The 23,274-nt window shown below is 54.6% G+C and overlaps 1 protein-coding gene across 50 annotated transcripts in view; it reads right to left on the bottom strand.

Annotated features, from left to right (window-relative positions):
- Nucleotides 1–23,274, bottom strand: part of PCBP3 (poly(rC) binding protein 3) — a 309,972-nt gene that overhangs the window by 12,212 nt on the left and 274,486 nt on the right. For 13 of the 50 annotated variants that reach the window (XM_063803571.1, XM_024352412.3, XM_063803578.1 and 10 more), the window contains 4 exons: nucleotides 21,682–21,810; nucleotides 18,680–18,754; nucleotides 15,067–15,108; nucleotides 899–974 (listed from right to left, as the gene is read on the bottom strand). In XM_063803571.1, coding sequence (XP_063659641.1) covers nucleotides 899–974; nucleotides 15,067–15,108; nucleotides 18,680–18,754; nucleotides 21,682–21,810 — 322 coding nt within the window. Of the gene's footprint in view, nucleotides 1–51; nucleotides 112–898; nucleotides 978–15,066; nucleotides 15,109–15,300; nucleotides 15,386–18,610; nucleotides 18,755–21,681; nucleotides 21,811–23,274 lie in introns of all 50 variants that reach the window. The other 37 variants (XM_054675260.1, XM_024352390.2, XM_054675233.2 and 34 more) reach the window with 10 other exon arrangements.

Here is a 23,274-nt window from a genome sequence, read left to right as displayed (position 1 = left end):
CTCTGCTCTGCCGCCCTGGCCTGTTCTCCTGTCAGTGTGGCTTTGTGTTACCTGATGACTGGCCCATCAGATTTTGAGCTTCTTCGGAGGAGTGTAAAGGCAGCTTTTCTCCTGGAGAGCAAAGAAGAGACAGGTTTAATGTTTTGCCCTCAAGGAGATAAGCAGGGTCCCTTCAACTAGGGAAGCTCAAAATATGACTGGCGCACGCACCTGCGCTCTCTCTGGCCACAGCCACAGGCATGGCACTGCCTCTGCAGGGAGGGACACCTAGCTGCCAGGCACGCCAGGGGGAGAGGGGGGTTGTCCACAGGCATGGCGCTGCCTCTGCAGGGAGGGACACCCAACTGCCAGGCATGCCAGTGGCAGGGTGGGCTTGCCACGGATGGCCACCCTTGATGGCCTCATGACAGCGACTGGGCTAGGGCTGACTCGGGTCACTGCTCTCCTGGGGCAGGGCTGGGTGCCACCTTGGGATACGCAATGGCTTCCTGCAGAAGAGCATCCACATCAGCTGTGCTCTCCCTCCTGGAGAGAAAAGCCTCCAGGGCGGCCCAGTGGGTACGCTCAGCAGGAAGGGCCACCCAGGACAGACTGCTGGCAGCACAGGGCACTGCCCAGCAAGCGCAGACCCTCGGTGGGCAGACGTCTCTTCACAAGCAAGGCTATGGCAAGGCCAGCTGTAAGGTGAACCAGCCCTCAACAGTGGGAGCGAGACCCACCTCCCGCCCCCACCCTGTCCCCGGCCCCAGCCCCAGCAAGCCTGCTGCATGTGAACGCCGCAGCACTGGCACTCACAAATCCAACTGCACCTGTTCTATGCACTGCACCGAATAACACAGCTCAGAAAGAGAAAGTCCCCAGGTGAGAAGAGAAGGTGAGAAAAGGGCTGGGTACGTACCGGGGAAAGCGGGGTTGGTCTGTCCGAGGGGAGGAAAGGGGGTTTGCTGCATGGCCAACTGGTGGAGCTTGGTCAACTGCTGGGGTAGGAGGGACACGAGAGCTAAGAAGGTTATTGTCATCGAGTACAAGTCACACCAAATTAAAACGGCAGTAACAGAACTTTGCATAGATAGATAGAAAGAGGGCCATGCGGACACATGGCAGACGCAAGAGAACGCAAGGACTTGGCCTGGGGGAAGCCAATGGAGTCCAGGCTGTGAGCAGGCCAATGCCCGGCGTGCAGAAGGCAGCTCCGGAAGCTGCTGTCTTCTCTCCCTGGCTCCCCAGCAGCTCCAGCCTAGACCGGCCCAGCCTCCCTCTTACCAGCTGGTGTGGACAGGAGGCCGGGGCCAGTAGGCCATGGAGAGTCTGGGGGAGTCCAGGAGCCACAGATGAAGACCAGCTGCACTTCTAGGAGATTCAAGGCCGAGTCACTAGTCACTAAAATCAGCCTAGCCCCTGTGGGATCCACAGAGGCATGAGTTTGCAAACCTCGCCCTGGTCTCACCCTGTGCTAGGCCTGGCCCACTCCCCTCCCCTGCAGGGCCTTGCTTTACCCATGAGGTGACCTGGGGTGGGGGGAACACCTGAGGGGCCACACACCTGCCTTTTAGTCACTTCCAGGAGCGTCTTGCCTTCCCTGGGATTACAGAACACTAGTGCTAGAAGGTTCTGTGGAAGGCATGAGGGAGGGACGCCTTGGGCCCTCAGCTGGGAGCCGCCTGTGTCCCTGGTCCCTGCAGGCTGCCCCCAGCCCTTCTCCTCCCATCCTCAGGCCACAAGACTTTTCAAGGGGGCTTTGATGCCATTTTTAAAGTTATTTTACCTGAGCCTCATTTCTTAAATAAAAACTAAAAATAGCAGAAGATAATGGTAAACGTGGCAAGGTGAGGCTCAAAATTCTTCCACCCTTTGGAGAGCCCAGGGCTGCTCGGCAGAGGGCATGGTGCTCCTCAGGCCTGGCTTTCCCAGGAGCCACAGGCCTCCAGTGGGGCTGTCAAGGCTGGGTGCTGCAGAGGGTGTCCTGGGGCTCAGGAGGACACCGGGCAAAGCTCCTCTGTGGTGCTGCCCAGCAGGCAGGGGAGGTGGCACATTTGGGGAGGGCACCACCTCCCCAGCATTTTCCCTTCAGAACATTCAACCCAAACAAATCCCAGCGTGGCTGTGTGTGGACTCCTGCGACCCACAGCCAGGCAGGCACCTCAGCTTCCTCACTGCACAGGGTATGGGTGGCAGAAGCTGCCACAGAGGCCACCAATGCTGGGGGGTGTGGGCGCTCGGAGCAGAGCTGCCATCTGCATGTGAGAAGGCCGGCTGCTGAGCACCTGACCAGACCCCCATGCTTGCCATGGCCACCCCTGGAACCTGGGTTCCCTGACACCAGGGAGCACAGTCAGGAATGCGGCGACTGTGGTCCCAGCGCCTTCCCAGCTGTGTGCTCCTGGGTGGGTTTGAACTTGGCCTCTCAGGAGCTGGGAGCCCTCCCCTAAGAGTTCACCCAGAGTCAAGATAAAGGCCCTTCCTTCCTCAGTACCTAGTACCCTGGGAGGATCGGGGGGCCTGCTCCCCAGCCCCGCCCCTCCCCAACCCCTGGCCTTGCAGCCAGGTCTGGGCTGGGGGGCAGGGCAGGCCTGGCAGGAGGGGGCCGTCTGGTGTGCTGCAGCCCATCTGGCCTCCTCTTGCTCCCACAGGATGGGGTCTGGTCCCCATGGCAAGCCCGTGGCCTCTGGCACACCTTTGCATTCAGTGGAGAGCAATGAGATTGCAGGGTGTTTGTCACCGCAGCCTGACTTTGCTCCCTGAGCATCTGCCATTGCAGACACATCTGGTGAGCACTCACACAGGGGCTCATCTACAAAGCAGGCCCCGCCCAGGCCTCTCTGCCTTCCTGGCTGTCCTCTGACCCCAGCTCCCACGTGGGTGGCATCTGCGCTGCCCCGTGATGTAACGTGAAGGGGTGTGCCGGGTTATCTGAGGGGATGTGTGTGGAAGCCCCTGACGAGGGTGCCAGGAGAGCTTGTGGGGGACATCCTGTCCCAAGGACACCAGCTGAAGTCACTGGGACAGTCTACCTCACGGAGATACATGAGGCCCTGCGGGGGCAGCAGGAGGAAGCAGGCGCATCTGGGGTCCTAGTGAAGGCGCCCCACCTGGACAGGGCACGTCAGGAAAGACCGCAAATGTCCCAGGCCGGGTAGGAGAGCTGCAGGCAAGATCGCCCACAGCGGGGTGAGACACTCCTGGCAAATTCATCCACAGCCACAGGACGCTGAATGGCACAGATGGGATCCGCAAACCCCCGACTCCTAGTGGGGCTCAGGAGCTGCCCCATGGCCAGGGAATGGGGCACGGGGAGGGGCGCTCTACAGGGGTTGGAGTCGGCTCCAAGATGGCCCAGCCTGAGGCCGTGGCGACAGGAAGGCCTGGTGTCTCCAGGCCTCAGTTCCTTGAACTATAAAGTTGGGGAATGGATGTGAGTGAGCAGCAGCTGTGGCTGCGGATGACAAAAATGTCTCCCGATACGTTTTGGGCTTTTTATGATGAAATGACCACACTAGCAAACAAATCTCTCTCCTCCCCACCTACAAATGTAGGGGACGTCCTAGGGAGGCCTGGACTAGCACTGGGCGGTGCTGGGGGAGCATCTGTGGAGAGGATGGGCGGGTGCTCACCCTAGCTCTGCCCGGGATCAGTCAGGCCACTGCACCTCGTTTGGACTCAATTTCCACATTTTTTAAAGGAGAGAACAGGACTAAGTGCCAAGGGGCCTTCCACTTTTTGGGAAAATTCTGCCCTGTTGAAAAAATGAGGCTTTTGGTTCTCACCAGTACCTCCAAACCACTGAGAGGAAAGAGGAAGAAAGTCAGGTAGGCAGGCGAGAGGGAGGGAGGGAGAGGAGGGGAGGGAGGAGGGGGAGAGTGAGGGAGGGGAGAGAGGAGAGGAGGGAGGAGGGGGAGAGGGAGGGAGAGGGAGGAAGAGGAAGGCAGGAGGGGAGGGAGGGACAGGAGGGGAGGGAGAGGAGGGCAGGAGGGGAGGGAGGGACAGGAGGGGAGGGAGGGACAGGAGGGGAGGGAGAGGCGGGCAGGAGGGGAGGAAGTAGGGGGAGAGGGAGGGAGGGAGAGGAGAGAGGAGGGAGGAGGGGGAGAGGGAGGGAGAGGAGGGTAGGAGGATGGGCAGGGGATGTATCCCATTACTGATGTTTCTCTGTAAACTGTCTTTTCTATTTCACATTGTTTCAGAATGTAACACATAGACAACTACTAAAATTACAAGCATTTAAGATGCAACTCAATGAATTATCACAAAATGAATGCACCCATACAACTATCACTCAGGCCAAGAAACAGGCCCCCACCACAGTGGTTCTAACCTGCATTCTATTTCATCTCCAGCAAAATGTCTGTTTCTGTCACTCGCCCATTTTTCTTATTGCTTGAGTTTTGCTGACTTCTCAAGAGCACCCCAGCATTTCAGATGCCATCCTGTCTGTCACTCCTGCTGCACAGATCTTCTCCCCGCTCTCCCATGGTGTCTTATGAGAAACAGTATTCCAACATTTCACACAGTTGAACTCACCAGTATTTTCCTTTACAGTCTGTGCTTATGTTTTAAGAAATCCTCCCCTGACCTCAGAATAGGACATTCTTCTATATTTTCTCCTAAAACTGCTAAATTCTTCTGTCTTGTGTTGGAGTTCTTGACACATGGGAAATGATTTTTGTTTATGGCAGGAAGTAAAGATCAATTTCCCCACGTGGTTGACCCACCGTCCTGGCACTGTGTGGAGCATCTGCCCTCTCCCAGGCTCTCGTGGGCAGCTCTGTCCCGTCCAAGTCTCATAGACGGCTTCCTTCCCGTGTGAGGGATCCTGGGCTCTCATGTCTGATCCAGTCTACTTGTCTCCCACTGCACCAAAAGCACACCGTTTGACATAGTCATCTCCGATGATCACAGTGCCTCCTTCTGGACACCTCCTGCGGGACCTGCCTGAGGCTGTTTTACAGCTAACATTTTTTAGATAATTAGAAGGAATACACTAAAATAATGATAAAAAGCATAGTAATACACAAACCAGTAACACAGTTGTTTATCAGCGTTATTTAGAATGACGAGCTGTGCTTAACGGCAGGTGCTAGACGGCTGGCAGTGCAGTGGGTTTGCACCAGCAGCACACGTGGGGGTAACGTGCTGCACTGCAACCTCAGGTCAGCTGCAAGGTCACCAGGCAACAGGAATTTCTCAGCTCCACTATACTCTCATGGCATCACCATCGTCTGTGTGGTCTGATGTTGGCTGAACCGTCATGTGGTGCATGACTGTAATTGCTTTGTGCTAAGAGAGTGTGGTCGATACGATTCCAATTTTTGAAAGATGATGAGATGTGCTTTATGGGCTGGTATGTGATCAGGTTTTGTAAATGTCTCCAAGAATTCTACAGCTGTGGCAGGTGTAACGTTCAAGGTACGGCAATCACGTCAGGATCACGGGTGGTTCTGTTGATGCCTTCTTCACACTTGTCTACTTGACCTATCACTCATGGAAAGAGAGGTGTGCCAAGTTTTTGCTATAATGTCTGTCAAATTATCTACGTTTTGTCAATTTTTAAAAATATATTTTAAAGCTATGTTTTAGGCACGTATAAATTTTGAATTATATCTTCTTGTGAGCTGAATTTTCTGTCAACATGTAATGACTAAAGTTTTTCTCTTAAAGTCTTATTTTTTTCTAATATAACTGATGTTAATATTGGTACACCAGCTGATTTTGTTGCATATTCCTTAGCCTTTTCACATTCTTTCATTTTTTCTGGGTCCTTATGCTTTAGGTGTGTCTCTTGAAAGAAAAAAAAAACAAAAAAATTATTTTTTGCTTGTTTGCTTGCCTATTTGTTCAGCTTAAAAATATAGTCTGGCAGCCTTTGCTTCTTAACTGGAATTTCGTAATTTTACTTTGATCACAATCATCCACATATTTAGATTAATTTTTGACACTTGTTTTCTAATTGTCCTGCTTTTCCAGAGTTTTTTATTTCACTCCTTTTCTTCTGTTGGATTAATAATTTTTCCCCTCACTTGTTTCCTGTCACAGAGGTTACATATCAGACTTCTTTGTTGTTAGTGGTCATTGAAACTTTAACATGTGCGTTGAGAGTCTACACTCGGTGTCTTCTCCCTCTAGTGGAATGAGACAGAGACCTGCGGGTGTTCGCATCTCCTCACGCACACCCGATCTTACGTGTGCTGTTTCTATCCACTCGACTGTTCCCAGTGTTCGCATCTCCTCGTGCACACCCGATCTTACGTGTGCTATTTCTATCCACTCAACTGTTCCGGGTGTTCGCATCTCCTCACGCACACCTGATCTTACGTGTGCTGTTTCTATCCACTCGACTGTTCCCGGTGTTCGCATCTCCTCACGCACACCCGATCTTACGTGTGCTGTTTCTATCCACTCGACTGTTCCCGGTGTTCGCATCTCCTCACGCACACCCGATCTTACATGTGCTGTTTCTACCCACTCGACTGTTCCCAGTGTTCGCATCTCCTCACGCACACCCGATCTTACGTGTGCTGTTTCTACCCACTCGACTGTTCCCGGTGTTTGCATCTCCTCACGCACACCCGATCTTACGTGTGCTGTTTCTACCCACTCGACTGTTCCCGGTGTTCACATCTCCTCACGCACACCCGATCTTACGTGTGCTGTTTCTATCCATTCAACTGTTCCAGGTCGAGTTTATTTGTATTATTTGTTTATCCTGTTTGGGAATTGTTGATGGTTTCTCTAATTTTGGAAGGTTCTCTGTGTGTCTCTTGGAATTTTCTCTCTCCATTCCATGTCTCCCCTGGGCTTCCAACTGGATGCATGTTCTTCCTTCTCAGGCCTCCTGACTAGTGTTTCTCAGACCTCCACGGGCCAGTGAGTCGCCCGAGGGTCCTGTAAAGATGCAAAGTCTCGTTCTGAGAAGGGCAAGCTGGGAGGAACAGCATGTGAGAGCCGTGCCACTGGGGCCCTGCAGAGGGTGGGGTGTTCCAAGCAAGGAAAGATGGAACTCCAGCCAGCAGTGAGGGTTGCCTGGGCCTCTTGTTTCGTGAAAGGAGTGGCTGCAGTAGCACAGCTCTGACAGCAGGTGGGGCCATGGGCAAGCCGCTGCACCACTTGCAGCTGCAAGGTCTTGGAAGGTGCCAGGCTTCAGAGTGAGAGAGGCTGGGCCCCTCGGCATGTGCCCAGAGCATGCGGCATCGACTACTCTCTCACGACAGTGAGGGGACCCCTCACCCACCTCCCCACAGGGTTCCAGAGGGAGACACAGAACAAGTGGGAGGAGAAAGCATTCTGCGACAATCTGCCCACATCTCTGCAAGTGCATGAGATTGTCACGAGAGCCCACGCGTGCCCTTCATGTGTCCAGGGGAAATGCGTGGCACCGACAGAGTCCCGGGGATTGCACAGCTGGGATGAAGGGCCGCATCCAGCACAGGATCTGGTCGTGCCTCCCATCCCTGGCTCCCACTTACAACGACGCATTTCTACAATTTCCCCACGACTCTTTCACTGAAGAACCAGCTTCTTAGTAGACACTGGTGTCCGCTTGATTCCCAGCATTGCTGCACATCTGCTGCTCACGTCCAGCTGCCTGGGCGGCTGTGCCAAGCCCTCCCATTCCCTGGCTCATTAGCTCTGGCCAAGGCACCTCTCAGAGCTTCCACTTCCTCGTGTGTGGAACTGGCTCCACGGTCCTGAGATCTGCCCCACAGGGTTGGTGCAAAGGCTCATCTAAAATAGCCTACGTGGCAAATTCTTCGTCAACTCTAACGTGTTTTTATTTTTGCTTGCTTTCAACATCCCCTTTAAATGATGGGGACGTTAAGTAAGGGAGTGATTAGGAGACCTGGAAGACTAGAAATAAAGATTTGTATATATGAGGGTATTTTTTCCTTTTTTGAGACAGGGTCTTGCTCTGTCGCCCAGGCTGGAGTGCAGTGGTGCAATCTCTGCTCACTAGTCTCAACTGCCGGAGCTCAGGTAACTGCCCCACCTTAGCCTCCTGAGTAGCTGGGACTCCAGGTGTGTGCCACCACACCCAGTTAATTTCTGTATTTTTTTGTAGAAATGGGGTCTTGCTCTTTTGTCCAAGCTGGTCTCCAACTCCTGGGCTCAAGCAATCCTCCCATCTTGGCCTCTCAAAGTGCTGGGATCGCAGGAGAGAGCCACTGTACCTGGCCTATGAGGGTATTTTTGAAGTTCACTCATTTCTTCCAGAAAAAACAATTCCTTCCTGGTGTAACTTCCCCGCTGTAATTAAAGGTGCAGACGTGCTGGGTGAGAGTCAAGCAGTCTGTCCAGGCGTGGGCGCTCTCGGCTCTGCTCTCAGGTCCCAGGTCTCAGGTGCTGTTTCTCTTTCTCATTTCTGAAACTGCACTTGGTCTGACCCAGGCAGGACACACAGAGGCACATGGATAGTCTCCAGGGCTGCCGAGTGGCCATACTGGAGAGCCTGACTTCAGTCCTCCTAAGTCCTTCACCCTGTCGAGCAGCTTTGTGCCTCTTCAAAACACCTGCACATCCAGAGCACAGTAAGCCTCGAGGAGGACGTGGGTAAAACGATGCATGTGGCATGTGAGGAGCTGGAGAAAAGCAGGCGAAGGCAGATCAGTGCTGATGACTCCTTTTTTTTTTTTGAAACGGGGTCTCGTTCTGTCGCCCAGGCTGGAGTGCAGAGGGATGATCTTGGCTCACTGCAACCTCCGCCTCCTGGGCTCAGGCAATCCTCTCGCCTCAGCCTCGTGGGTAGCTGGGACTACAGGCGTGTGCCACCACGTCCGGCTAAATTTTTTTGTATTTTTGGTAGAGACGGGGTCTCGCCATGTTGGCCAGGCTTGTCTCAAACTCCTGAGCTCAAGCGATCCACCTGCCTCAGCCTCCCAAAGGGCTGGGATTACAGGCTTGAGCTACCACACCCAGCCTGAGCCACCATGCCCAGCCCAGATGATTCTTAAATAAGAACAAGCTAAAAACACTTTTTAAAACTGGGCACAGAAAACACATGCATATTTTAGTTTTACATAAAGAAATACTCAAACCTAAGTAATGTATTTTCTTATGCTTGATGTTTCTTATTCATGGGCCCACACATCCAGGTCAAATATCACATTCCTAAAAAATGACTCTAGTATCTGTATATAAGCCAGCACTGTGGTAAAAATAAACTTTGTATTCAATTACATTATAAATTAAAACAACATATTCTATAATTATATTGATATTGTAAGAAATTGAAGCTTTAAAAATTTCTACTAAATACCGATGCTTTAAAAATTTCTACTAAATACCAAGCTCAGATACAAATTGCTTCCTGACTATTGTTACCTATGTCACTAAACAATCATTTTATTTTTGTGTTTAATGATTAAGTGATTGTCCAAGTCTTCAATTTTACACGCCTGCAAGAAAAGCACCATGGAAGCTTCCAGTCTTCTATTAATAACAGCTGCTCTGCAAATCTCACGACACCGATGTAGAAACAGAATGTCTTCCACAGAGAGATACTTCACAGTAAAGAACCAAGCGCCTTAGTCCACTCCTGCTGCTATGACAAAATGCCTTAGACCGGGCAATTCAGAAACAGCATAAATGTGTGGCTCACAGTTATGGGGGCTGGAAACTGGAGATCAAAGTGCTGGCTGGTTTGGTGTATGGGAAGGGCCCAGTCTCTGCTTTCAATATGGTGCCTGAACGCTCTTGTCCTCACATGACAGGAGGGATGGAGGGGAGGCCACTCTCTGAAGCTTCTGTTATCTGAAGCCTCTGTTATCTGAAGCCTCTGTTATAGGGGCACCAATGCTGTTCACGAGGGTGGAGCGCTCATGACCCAATCACTCCCCAGCCCTGGGACCCCCCACCCTCTAATACTGTCACCTTGGTGATTAGGTTCCAACAGAGAAATTGTGGAGGAATAGACATATTTAAACCATAGCACCAGGTATCTCAAATCATTACCACATGCACTGAGGCAGTTCTCTTAACAGTTAGTTATACATTAAACTAATTTGAAACAATCTGCACAACTACCTATTTCTAAGAGATACTGAGAAAGTCACAAGAGAAAGAGCAAAGCCACCGATCGAAGTAAAAGCCAATCACCAAACATCAGGGTCCTGCAGTCCTACCGTGGCACACAGCCACGGCCTCTGGAAATTTCAGACCACAAGCATTCTGGCTCAGATGGGTGCTCAGCCAAAGGCCACAGTGAGAACGTTAGGCTCTGTGGCCACAGGAAACCCGTAAGGTGTCACCAGAGGGTCCCTGCAGGTCTGAACATCCAACTTCAGGGCGACTGTCTGGGGTAAAGACAAACCCTGACCCCATCGACTAACCTTCCCTTTACCAAGGGCACCGCACACTGCCTTTCCTTTGGGTTCCAGAGCTTTGCAAAGTCAAGTGACCCCCCCTTTGGAACCTGCCTCTGCACACGTGCATCTCTAGATGTGCGTGACCACCTGTCCTGAGTCCTTAATGGAACTGGGCCACCCCAGAAAGTCGCCTCTGACTCCCCTGGCTTCCATCTTCATCTTCCTTCACACAGGCTTTCTGTTAGGAGGCATCACACCTGCCCCCCACACCCCTGCCACACACATGCACGGGGATGCGCGCGCACGCGCGCACACACACACACACACACACACACACCTCTGCTTCTGCCCAACGCTGCTGCTGGGCGCAGGCTGGGGCAGCCCCAACAGTGCCTTCCGGTGTGTGGTGGCCACAGCCCGGCTTCCTAGTGGGGACAGGCACTGGTGTCTACAGCTGACCCCAGGATGAGATGTCCTTGATGTAGCTACAGCAGCATCACCAAAGGTCTGATGCCAGGAACCATTAAAAACAGCCTCTGGGGCAGGTGGGGAAAGGCTTTTCTTGATCAGCGTTTCTCTACCATTTGATTCATGTGTTGCCTTTAATGGAAAAACTATTGTTATCTATTCTCCATTCAATATAAATTTTCCTGCAATGACAGTAAATTGCATCTCTATATCAAAGATTTATTTAATGATCATTAACTCTTAAAAACACTCCTGACCTGCCTTCTCATCTCACTCAGATGGACGTCCTTGCCCCCAACTCAAAAGCATCAGGGTTTGCAGAAGGCTCCGGAGCAGCCCGCTCACCTGGCGGCGGCCTCCCAACCAGCTCAGAGGCGCCTCTCGCAGTTCAGAGGGAGCAGCACACGGACCGGAACTGCGTTACGAGGAGCAGCTACTGAGCTGGGCAAACGTTCAAAATGGTTTAGAGAAGAGAAACCTCCTCAGAACCAACTCCAGGTTTGCCCCATCTGCTGACAGCACGAAGCGCTTCCGGTGGGGCCGTCTCTTGTTCTCTGTTGCTCTCCCCTCTCCTCTCCCCAGTGCCTGCCAGTGCGGCCGTCACTCCCTGGGGGCCCTAAAGCCGCCTCCAGAGAGGCCCTTTGCTCACAGTTTGCACCTTTCATCTCTTGGCCCCTAAGGGGTCAGAGCCGCACAGCCCAGAGCAGCCCAGGGTTCCCCTCCGATGGTTGATCTGAGAGTATCTTCTTCCTCCAGCACTGGAATTACACCGACCGTTTATCTGAGGGTAACTTCTTCCCCCAGCACTGCAATTACACCGACTGTTTATCTGAGGGTAACTTCTTCCCCCAGCACTGGAATTACACCGACGGTTTATCTGAGGATAACTTCTTCCCGCAGCACTGGAATTACACCGACGGTTTATCTGAGGGTAACTTCTTCCCCCAGCACTGGAATTACACCGACCGTTTATCTGAGGGTAACTTCTTCCCCCAGCACTGGAATTACACCGACCGTTTATCTGAGGGTAACTTCTTCCCCCAGCACTGGAATTACACCGACGGTTTATCTGAGGGTAACTTCTTCCTCCAGCACTGGAATTACACCGACGGTTTATCTGAGGGTAACTTCTTCCCCCAGCACTGGAATTACACTGACGGTTTATCTGAGGGTAAGTTCTTCCTCCAGCACTGGAATAACACCGACCGTTTATCTGAGGGTAACTTCTTCCCCCAGCACTGGAATTACACCGACCGTTTATCTGAGGGTAACTTCTTCCTCCTGCACTGGAATTACACCGACCGTTTACCTGAGGGTAACTTCTTCCCCCAGCACTGGAATTACACCGACGGTTTACCTGAGGGTAACTTCTTCCCCCAGCACTGGAATTACACCGACCGTTTACCTGAGGGTAACTTCTTCCCCCAGCACTGGAATTACACCGACGGTTTACCTGAGGGTAACTTCTTCCCCCAGCACTGGAATTACACCGACCGTTTATCTGAGGGTAACTTCTTCCCCCAGCACTGGAATTACACCGACCGTTTATCTGAGGGTAACTTCTTCCCCCAGCACTGGAATTACACCGACCGTTTATCTGAGGGTAACTTCTTCCCCCAGCACTGGAATTACACCGACGGTTTATCTGAGGGTAACTTCTTCCCCCAGCACTGGAATTACACCGACGGTTTATCTGAGGGTAACTTCTTCCCCCAGCACTGGAATTACACCGACCGTTTATCTGAGGGTAACTTCTTCCCCCAGCACTGGAATTACACCGACCGTTTATCTGAGGGTAACTTCTTCCCCCAGCACTGGAATTACACCGACCGTTTATCTGAGGGTAACTTCTTCCTCCAGCACTGGAATTACACCAGTGGTTTATCTGAGGGTAAGTTCTTCCCGCAGCACTGGAATTACACCGACCGTTTATCTGAGGGTAACTTCTTCCTCCAGCACTGGAATTACACTGACGGTTTACCTGAGGGTAACTTCTTCCCGCAGCACTGGAATTACACCGACCGTTTATCTGAGGGTAACTTCTTCCCCCAGCACTGGAATTACACCGACGGTTTATCTGAGGGTAACTTCTTCCCCCAGCACTGGAATTACACCGACGGTTTACCTGAGGGTAACTTCTTCCCCCAGCACTGGAATTACACCGACCGTTTATCTGAGGGTAACTTCTTCCCCCAGCACTGGAATTACACCGACCGTTTATCTGAGGGTAACTTCTTCCCCCAGCACTGGAATTACACCGACGGTTTATCTGAGGGTAACTTCTTCCCCCAGCACTGGAATTACACCGACGGTTTATCTGAGGGTAACTTCTTCCCCCAGCACTGGAATTACACCAACCGTTTATCTGAGGGTAACTTCTTCCCCCAGCACTGGAATTACACCGACCGTTTATCTGAGGGTAACTTCTTCCCCCAGCACTGGAATTACACCGACCGTTTATCTGAGGGTAACTTCTTCCCCCAGCACTGGAATTACACCGACCGTTTATCTGAGGGTAACTTCTTCCCCCAGCACTGGAATTACACCAACGGTTTATCTGAGGGTAACTTCTTCCCCCAGCACTGGAATTACACCGACCGTTTATCTGAGGGTAACTTCTTCCCCCAGCACTGGAATTACACCGACCGTTTATCTGAGGGTAACTTCTTCCCCCAGCACTGGAATTACACCGACCGTTTATCTGAGGGTAACTTCTTCCCCCAGCACTGGAATTACACCGACGGTTTATCTGAGGGTAACTTCTTCCCCCAGCACTGGAATTACACCGACGGTTTATCTGAGGGTAACTTCTTCCCCCAGCACTGGAATTACACCGACCGTTTATCTGAGGGTAACTTCTTCCCCCAGCACTGGAATTACACCGACGGTTTATCTGAGGGTAACTTCTTCCCCCAGCACTGGAATTACACCGACGGTTTATCTGAGGGTAACTTCTTCCCCCAGCACTGGAATTACACCGACGGTTTATCTGAGGGTAACTTCTTCCCCCAGCACTGGAATTACACCGACGGTTTATCTGAGGGTAACTTCTTCCTCCAGCACTGGAATTACACCGACTGTTTATCTGAGGGTAACTTCTTCCTCCAGCACTGGAATTGCACCAGTAGTTTATCTGAGGGTAAGTTCTTCCTCCAGCACTGGAATTACACTGACGGTTTATCTGAGGGTAACTTCTTCCCCCAGCACTGGAATTACACCGACTGTTTATCTGAGGGTAACTTCTTCCTCCAGCACTGGAATTACACCAGTGGTTTATCTGAGGGTAAGTTCTTCCTCCAGCACTGGAATTACACCGACGGTTTATCTGAGAGTAACTTCTTCCCCCAGCACTGGAATTACACCGACGGTTTACCTGAGGGTAACTTCTTCCTCCAGCACTGGAATTACACCAGTGGTTTATCTGAGGGTAACTTCTTCCCCCAGCACTGGAATTACACCGACGGTTTATCTGAGAGTAACTTCTTCCCCCAGCACTGGAATTACACCGACGGTTTACCTGAGGGTAACTTCTTCCTCAAGCACTGGAATTACACTGACCGTTTATCTGAGGGTAACTTCTTCCCCCAGCACTGGAATTACACCGACCGTTTATCTGAGGGTAACTTCTTCCTCCAGCACTGGAATTACACCTAGACCCAGCAGGAGCAGAAAAGAGGTGTCGGAGCCCCCGGTCATGGAGCTGCATGGGACCCAGCTCCGCATGGCCCGGGCGGAGCCAAGGACGCTATGCCCGCCTGGCATCCCACTGATTCTGGAATGAAGACAAAGGCCTATTCCACTGGCTTTCCATAGCCTGGATCTGTGTGTGTAGATGGACCCTATGTTTTCATGCGGACTCTGAAAGGGGGAGTTAATTTCACCAGGCCCTCAAATGTGCTTGCCAAGGTATCTTTGTGGCCTGTTTGATAATGTCACCCAACTTCTTAGGCGCAGAGAAAGTATCACTGACGCCTGCCTGTGGCAGGTGAGCACATCCTCGCTGCCCTGCACGGGGACAGAGCCCGTCTCAGTTCCCTCCCAGGCCCCGTGGGAGGGAGGAAAACCCAGGACTGCGGCAGAATTGAGACAATTTGACATCAGGCCAAGTCCTCAACACAAGCAGAATTAGTGCTAAGAGGTTAAAAGGTTATTCGAGGTTATATGGATACGACACAGGTCAGGAACGCTGAGAAGTTGATTAATATTATTGTGTAATATTAATGTTAGTAGCAATTAACAGCAGCATGCAGGTAGGTAAACAACCATGAGAAGAGAAAGGTGAGAGGAAGACAAAGTGAAGACTCACATCCGGGTGAGGGATGGCATACTGTCCCTGGATTGTGTAGGCCTAGAGAGAGAGAGAGACCCCGTCAGACTGCGACCTGGCTGCACCACGGCTCAGCACCCGCCGCCACCCTCCAGCATGACAAGGACCCTCCGGTAGAAGCTTCCCCCTCGTGTGCCTCTCCACCTGTCCCCATCCTAGGACAAAGGGCCAACCCTCCCAGGGCACCAGGAGCCCCAGGGGAGCCGCACCCACTTCCTCTGGGCGGGCAGAGCTGAGCTGGCCAGTTCAGCGGGTGGGAGGGAAACAGTTCAGCCTTGATGCTTCCGACTCCAAGTTTCTTAAAGCAAAAGAATCGAAGAGTGATCTGTTTGACCCCCCAGTAAGAGGTCCACTAATTATTACGGTTTTGAAAATTTAATCAGTCATCTGAGTAAATACTTTTGGGAAATAATTTACCCCAAGAAGTCCAAACAACAAAAGAAAGCTCTAAAAGGTGACCAAAACCAATTCACCAAAAGCCAGTCTACGTAGGAAGCGGGTCTACGTCAGTCACGGCTTGCTGCCTCTCATGACTGCCCTGAAGACAGGTAGGGGGTGGCCCTCCTGACGTGGGGGCAGCAATGCACCCCTCCCAAGCCATCGTGTGGGGCTCCTGAGGCCTCATTTTGGCTTCAGTATTTCCCTTGCCTTCAAAACAGTGACTCCGACCTGCAGCCTCTTCCCACCCACCCTGACTCTGAAATCCGGGCAGGTGAGAGAGGCCCCACCTGTCCCACAGGTCCCGTCAGTGGAGACGCTTTCAGGTGATTCAGAAACTCATGGCCAGACAACAAATGGACCACACAGAGTCAAGGGAGAGTGAAGACCATGAACAGCTGTCAGGACTCGGGACATGGACAGGGCTGCACCAGGCCTGGTGGCAGCCTGGGGGTGGAGGGAGCGGCTACCAGCCCCTGGCTGTGCGGGCCCCACGCCACTTCCCATGAGGACCCGTGGTATCGGTGTTCGCGGTGACCACACGTGGGGGTGGGGGGACCCTGTGCACCAGAGAGGGACACTTCAGGGAAGGATGTGTGTCACCTCTGTGCAGCCCAAACCCTCCCATGGGTTTTGAATCTGCCAAGAGTTTTCATCATAAACAACCCAATCCTCGGAGTTAAAGGCCAGTCAACCTCCAGACAGGGACCCGGCTGCAGCCCAGCTTTGAAACAAGCCCCAGGGCTGTGAGGCCACAGTGCTGCGTCGGCTGAGGAAGTAAAAGAATCTTATCAGATAGAGCAGGAACCAAGGACCTCACTGTCCTGTACAAAGTGTCTTGAGGACCACCTGCAAGTGTTTTGTAAAGGTGCTGCCAGAGGCACGTTCCCATGTGTCACCGAAGGTGAGGGGCCCTGGAACTCATGCTGGGAGCCGCCCCCTCAGCGCAAGGGGTCCCAGGTCAGCCCCAACTGTCTGAGCTGAACCACAAGAGCTCAAGCATCCTGCATCCTGGGCCACGCAAGTTTTCTGACTGATCTTCTTACTGTTGTTATGTTTTCTATCTGCTCGTCCCTTAGCAGGCTCTGCTGATTTAACTCACGACCATGTCGTGCTAGAAACGCGGTGGTGGCTGACAGGAGCTGCTGCTGGGTGCCCCCAGAGCACTCACAGTGGTGGGGCATCTTCCAGGTCCCTGATTTCTCCAGTTGGACAGAAATAAAGTGGACGGGCCCCCCGGGTTAGCTCTCTAGGGTCTGTATTGGGTTGTGTGTCCTAATCTAGGCACTGTGGATCTGAGTCGTCAAGGAGACGCCAGTGGCCTTGCAGGTGTCCGGCCCACACTTCTGGGTTTGCATTTCGGCAGCTCCCCTGGGTTACTTCAGGGTGGGTAACTCCCTGCGACTCTGTCCTCCACCACCAAGGCTGACCACTGGCCAGACCAGACTGTCCACAGGGCCCCAGGGCCCAGCTCTCAAAGGGCTGACATTTTAGCATCAGCCTTGGGACAGCACCCACTGCACAGGGCCCTTCACCTGCTGCAGTAGGGAGGGCATGCTACTGCCTTCTTTACAGGAGTGAGACGTGTGTGGCCGGTGGCTGAGCAGGGCTCAGCTGCACCCCCTCTCCCCTGGAGCTGTGACTCCTCCCCCAGTGGCTTTAAGACCCCACATGTGTTTGTATAAACCCACCTTCCTTTTGAAAAAAATCCTACCTTTTACCACATGATATCATCACGGATTTGTTTAAACATCAAGGTGGAGTCCACAGAGGTTACTAAACCGGTTACCTAACCATGAATTTGGGGAAAGCAGTGAAATGGAGTTTTGCACAGGGACTTCTCCCGCCGTGTGACTCCGTGTGACCCTGTGACCTGAGCCCCCTAGGTCGGCGAGGTAAGGACATGTCCTGCTGCCCACAGGGCTGTGACACCAGGCAAATCCCTGGCTAGCCAGGCCCAGTTTCCTGGCTATAAAATGGGGGTGTGCCATGCCCTGGGGCTGCTGTAAGGACGGCATGTGCATGTGGGGGCTCCCTGACCACAGCAAGGCAGGAAGGGGTGTGTGCCAGGCTGTGGAGATGAGGCCAGTGTGGGGAAAAGGCATACCCTGCCCTGAGCGCACGGGACCCTGGGAGGGAAGGGGTGGACACACACTCCCTGTCTCTCCCTCAAACACGGGCCACAACTGGGAGATCTGATAAGATTCCTTTACACCGTGAGGAAAAGCACCAGGAAAAGTCCTAATATTTGCCCCTTCTCTCCTTTTTGATGGTAAAGTCAAACCTCAGGCCTGTTCTGCCCTGCCAGGGTCACCTGTGGGAACGTCTGTCTCAACTCTCCCTTGAACAAAGACACACATCACGGCCGACTGGACACAGAGCTCTTCCAGGCCACCCCCCGCCGGACACCTTCAAAGTCTGTTGGCCACAGAGTGGCCCTGAGTGGGTGGGTGCTCCCTGTGCCCTGGCCAGGGTTTGGGCTCAGGTGAGGGGCTGGGGCAGGGCTCCCCTCCTCCACTCTCCTGCAGAGGTGCTGCCATCCCTGGCGGGAGAACACAGAGCTCAAGGGCTGAAACCAAAAGAGCCAGATCTGCAGACCGGGTATGGGGTATGGGGCGCCTGTGAGGCCCCTGCTCACAGCAGAGGGAGGTCCGGACACAGCGGCACAGACGCCCGGTCGTCGGGCCATGCATCCTTCCTCAGTGCAGAGCTCCCTCCTCTCGCACGTCCCTGCTACAAGCACATCCTGGGAGTTTGGGAACACGGATGTCAGGGGAAACAAGACCCTGGTTCTCACCATGCTGTTTCCAACGTGAGTCGTAAAATCACCTAGAAGGCGCCTGCGCGCCGGCTATCTAAGCTTCCTAAAAACACCCAGTTCTGGGAACTGGATTTAGGCAGAGCCAAATCTTCCTGCCCGGGTCAGGGAGGGAGAAGATGATTCCGTGGGGCCATCTCTGTGGGGGGATGCCGCTCTGAAGGCCCCCTGCGTCCGCCTGGTGCTGGGTGTAGGTGGAAGAGCTCTGCCTCCAGCACGGGTGGGAGACGTGCACGTGAGAAGGCGAGAAAACCTGAGTGCACTAACGGGCAGCGGCGGGTGCTGCAGTAAAAGGCTGAGGTTGGCAGTGGAGGCCGCGAGCGGATCGGCTCTTACCTGACCACCTGCAAAAATGACAGGGGTGGAGGCGGGCTTTGGGCGGTAGGGAATGGTGGCACCTTTCGGTGGGGACTAGGAAAAGGGACAGGAGAGGGAGAGAGAGCGTTAGAGCAGCTTCGCAGCCTGGCAATGGGGAGGTGTGCCCCGGCCCACCCCACTCAGCCCCCTGCACCAGCTCCACGCTCCCCACACCTCCCTGAGTTTCACAGCAGTGCTGGGGGAGGGGAGTGAAGACCTCCAGCCCCCACACCCTCTGTGTGGCTGTCTTACGGCCTGTCCCTCCAGAGGGCTCCTTTTTGCTGAGCCCTGGGCTGCAGTTTGCCACACACCGGCCTCCTGAGAGTACCGCCTGCCCCGAACATCCCTGGGAGGCTCTGTGGCAGTGCGGAGGGTCAGTCCCATTGTGGGAGGCCAGCTGGGGGGGGTCCCGTGCGCACAAGACCCTGCTGGACAAGGGCTGGCCGCCAAGCCAGACGGCCCCCTGCGGTGCTGGCCCCTCCACCGGGGCCCCTCCTGGGATGCGCAGGGCCCTGCAGGCCGGGCTGCACGGCTTCATGGGCAGCTGCCCCTTGGAGCAATTCTCTTGAATGTTCTGGAGAAAGTTGAGCCCTGTAGGACTCCACCGGGACCTATATCCAAAGCGCTTGGCTTGGCCCGTGGTGACAGTCAGCAGAGATCTCCACAGGAGACTTGGAAACATCCCACTTCACTATGTGAAAAAGCATGTTTAAAGTGCTTATAGACTCCAAGGGAAAAAATCCCATAGTTATGATGAGGTTTGCCTTAATTTCCCTTGGGTATTCTGTCGCAAACACAGGATTGACATTCTCCAGCGCCAGCATTTTCAGCCTGCCCTCCTTCTCCTGGGCGAGTCCCCTGTCTAACTGTCCCCAGGACCCAGGTCAGGGAGGCAGAAGTCCTGGGCCTGGGGGGCACCACAGCTGGGGTTGGTCCAGCAGGAAGAGGTGGGGGCTGGAGCCCATGAGCCGTTCCTGGCAGGGGGCAGCCTGTCCTGCTGGGAGTTCTGGGGCCTTGGCTGACTCAGGGCCAGCCCAGCGCTCAGGGAGCGCCACTCACACTCAAAGCCCCAAGATGGGTTGTGGGTGGCTGGATCCGCAGGGCCAGGGCCCTGGGGTGTGACTTCAAGTACTGTGGGGAAGGGGATGTGGGGCGGGTCTGGGCTGACTCGAGCTGGGCCTGGGGTGGGAGGAACTGACTGAGGTAGACGGGAGCCGCCGCTGCCCTCCCCGGCTCCTGGAGAAGCCCAGCCTCGGGCCGGTGCCCCTGTGCTATGGGCCCTCGACACCCACCCGGGCACAGGAGCTCCCAGCTGACCCTGACCTGTGATTCCCGCTTCTTGTCTGGGCACAGGGCCTGCTGGCCTCCCCTGGGACTGCATGAGCCTCCCTGCACTGGGTACAGGGTGCTGGGCCCTGGGCGGGCAGGGCACCATCTGTGGCGATGTCTGTATTCTCAGCAGGCCCCACCCAGACTCATGGCACCCTGGGCTGCCCTTTCCTCCGTCATCTCCTGGGTGTGAGGTGAGGCATGCCCACTACCAAGCCCAGAAGTCCTCCAATCAACCAGGAGGGTCTTTAAGGCATCCTTGGCTTTATTTTTCCAGTCACTCTTCATCTGAGGGCGGACCCAGCTGTTTCCAGGTGTGATGAATCTTCCTCCCTGGGATGATGGCCCCTGGGCCTTGGGATGATGCACAGCCAGCGGGAGTGAGAGCAGCTGCCTGGCCATCTTCACCGGCCATGTCTGCTACGAGCTCCCTGTCTTGCTCAAACCTCCCTGCCCAGGAAGGAGACAAGGTGGTTCGGATGATGGCTCTGGGGGCATGGGCAGCCTTGGGGCAGCGGGTGCACCTGCATCTGTGGAGCTGCACCTGGCACTGCACCGGGACGCAGGCAGCAGAGGCACTGGGTGACGCTGATGAGACCCACGTGTTGTCGAGGAGCTGGACCTCGGCCCTCCATTAGGGATGTCCCTCCTAGAACTGCTCGTGTCACTGGCTGCTCCTGAGCCTCGGCCCGCAGGGCCTCCAGGGCCTGAGACTGGAGAGTTGAACAGATAGCTCAGACCAGCATGGCACTTTCGCCCTAACCAGGGAGTGGGGAAGATTTCCGAACAAGAATATTTTGAAAAATATTTTTCACTTCACAAAGTATCAAACTTCAGGGAAACAACAACTATGCAAACATTTTTTAAAGAGTCAAACATGGGGTTTGAACCCCAAGCCAAGTACGAGAGAGGAGTGAGCCTGGGCTGCAGGAGGGGCTGGAGGCTGACCCTGCAGAGCTGCTAGAACTTTCCATCTGGGGCGAGGCTTCTTCATTTTTGCTTCAGGAAAGACTGGCAACTGTTGATAGCTTCATGAATTTTGAGTATACTTCAGAGTTTTTTTCCTCCCCCCGAAACTTCAAGACAGGCGTCTGCTCTGAGTGGGTTCTTCTCTGCTTTTCCGTTTTAATGCTTTTGTTCACCCATCTCTACTTCTGCATGAGTTTTGTATGTTTTCCCGAGTTTTGACCTCTGTTCCTCCACGGTGGTTTGACGCCTCCTTCTGCAGAACTGCATGCGCAGAGGAGCCTCCTGCCTTTGCCTCCCTCCCACCCCAGCTGCCCCCCAAGGCCTGACTCCAACGTAAAGAGCACTCTTTCTGCAGCTCCAACTCAGTGCAGAAGACCCCTCAGTGGGATGACAACTTCTTACCCAAATCCGAAGATGAGAGGAGAGGCTCCCTCCTCTCCACATGCTCTCCCCTAGACGACCCCACGAAGACACTGGACCCTGAGCTGGCAGCCCCAGCACCCCTGTGGCGCCCATACCGGCACCGCTCTCGCTCAGGCTGCCTTGGAAGCCCAGGTCAGGAGCCCCCTACAGCCCCAACTGTGTGAGTCCTTGGGGCAGCCGGGGCTTCCAAGCCTTTGCCTGCAGTGCTGGGAGGCCAAATCCAGCACTGACGTGGGCTGGCCCTGGCGCGCAGACGGTACCTCCAGCATGACCACACAGATCTGCTTGACGCACTGGATGATGGCATCTGGGGTCCCCGAGATGGTCACCGCTCGCTCTGTGGAGTTGGGCAGCATGTCCCCAGCCACCTGCACCTGGGCACCTGTGGACTGGAGAGAGGGGACATTGGAAGGGAGCACCAGGGTAGCAGCGCATGGGGCAGCAGTACCTCCCGAGTCTCAGCACCCAAGGCAGCTCGGGGGACACTTCCTTGGAAACCTGCATACAGCCCACGCGCCCCCTCCCCCGCTGCCATCCCAGCACTGCCCCCATGCCGCCTCTGCTACCACGGCCTGGCACTCGGCCCTGTGCCTTCCCTCGGGCGCACTTGGCACCTGGCCAAGGCTAGACAAGGAGGCATCTAATCAGAGGCATTTTCAGGGAGACAAATGACTCTTTTCAAATACATGGAATCCTCTCTCCTCTGTGGAGTTTTAGGTCACAGAGAAAGGTGGACTCTGGTCATGGGAAAGGAAATGAAGATTGGGGCGGCTGCCCTGCTGCACAGGGCAAGGATTCAGGCTTTCCTTGAAATGGGACAAACGTGTGGATGTGAAGTTCACACCTGCAAACTCTGCCCACTGGGACAGGCCGATGGCTCAGGGCTGTCTCCAGGTGCCCTGGAGGCCCCTCACAGGGAGTAGATACAGCACCCAGTGCCCAGGGCCTCCCTTGCCCAGAACCATGTGACCAGCTAGTTCCTCCCTGTCCCTAGCACCGCCCATAAGAGTGTAGTGGGTGGGCAGGATCCATAGGTGAGCAGTGGGTGGAAAGGGCCCATATTTGGGCAGTGGGGGGGGGGTCCGTATCTGGGCAGTGGGTGGGGTGGGGTCCGTATCTGGGCAGTGGGTGGGGGGGGTCCGTATCTGGGCAGTGGGTGGGGGGGGTCCGTATCTGGGCAGTGGGTGGGGGGGGGTCCATATCTGGGCAGTGGGTGGGGGGGGTCCGTATCTGGGCAGTGGGTGGGGGGGGTCCATATCTGGGCAGTGGGGGGGGTCCGTATCTGGGCAGTGGGTGGGGGGGGGCGTATCTGGGCAGTGGGTGGGGGGGGCGTATCTGGGCAGTGGGTGGGGGGGGGCCGTATCTGGGCAGTGGGTGGGGGAGGTCCATATCTGGGCAGTAGGGGGGGGTCCGTATCTGGGCAGTGGGTGGGGGGGGGTCCGTATCTGGGCAGTGGGTGGGGGGGGGTCCGTATCTGGGCAGTGGGTGGGTGGGTGGGGGGGGTCCGTATCTGGGCAGTGGGTGGCCGGGTCCGTATCTGGGCAGTGGGTGGGCCGGGTCCGTATCTGGGCAGTGGGTGGCCGGGTCCGTATCTGGGCAGTGGGTGGGGGGGGTCCGTATCTGGGCAGTGGGTGGGCCGGGTCCGTATCTGGGCAGTGGGTGGGCTGGGTCCCTGCAGCGCAGTTGTGCTTGCTCATGGGTCCTGTGTTCCTGTCTCGCACTTTGAGCTGTGGGGTCTGCGTGGCTAGCATTGGGCTTGCAGACAGCAGGGACGACGCTCAGGAAGGCTGCCTGGCCTGCGGCCGCCACCCGCAGCCCGCCTAGAGGCTCCACAGCGGCCCAGGCTGGGAAGG

The sequence above is a fragment of the Pan troglodytes genome, chromosome 22 (genome assembly GCF_028858775.2).
Source record: "Pan troglodytes isolate AG18354 chromosome 22, NHGRI_mPanTro3-v2.0_pri, whole genome shotgun sequence".
Classification (NCBI taxonomy): Eukaryota; Metazoa; Chordata; class Mammalia; order Primates; family Hominidae; genus Pan; species Pan troglodytes.
Note: the sequence above shows the minus strand (reverse complement) of the source record. Positions and strands in the feature narration are given on the sequence as shown.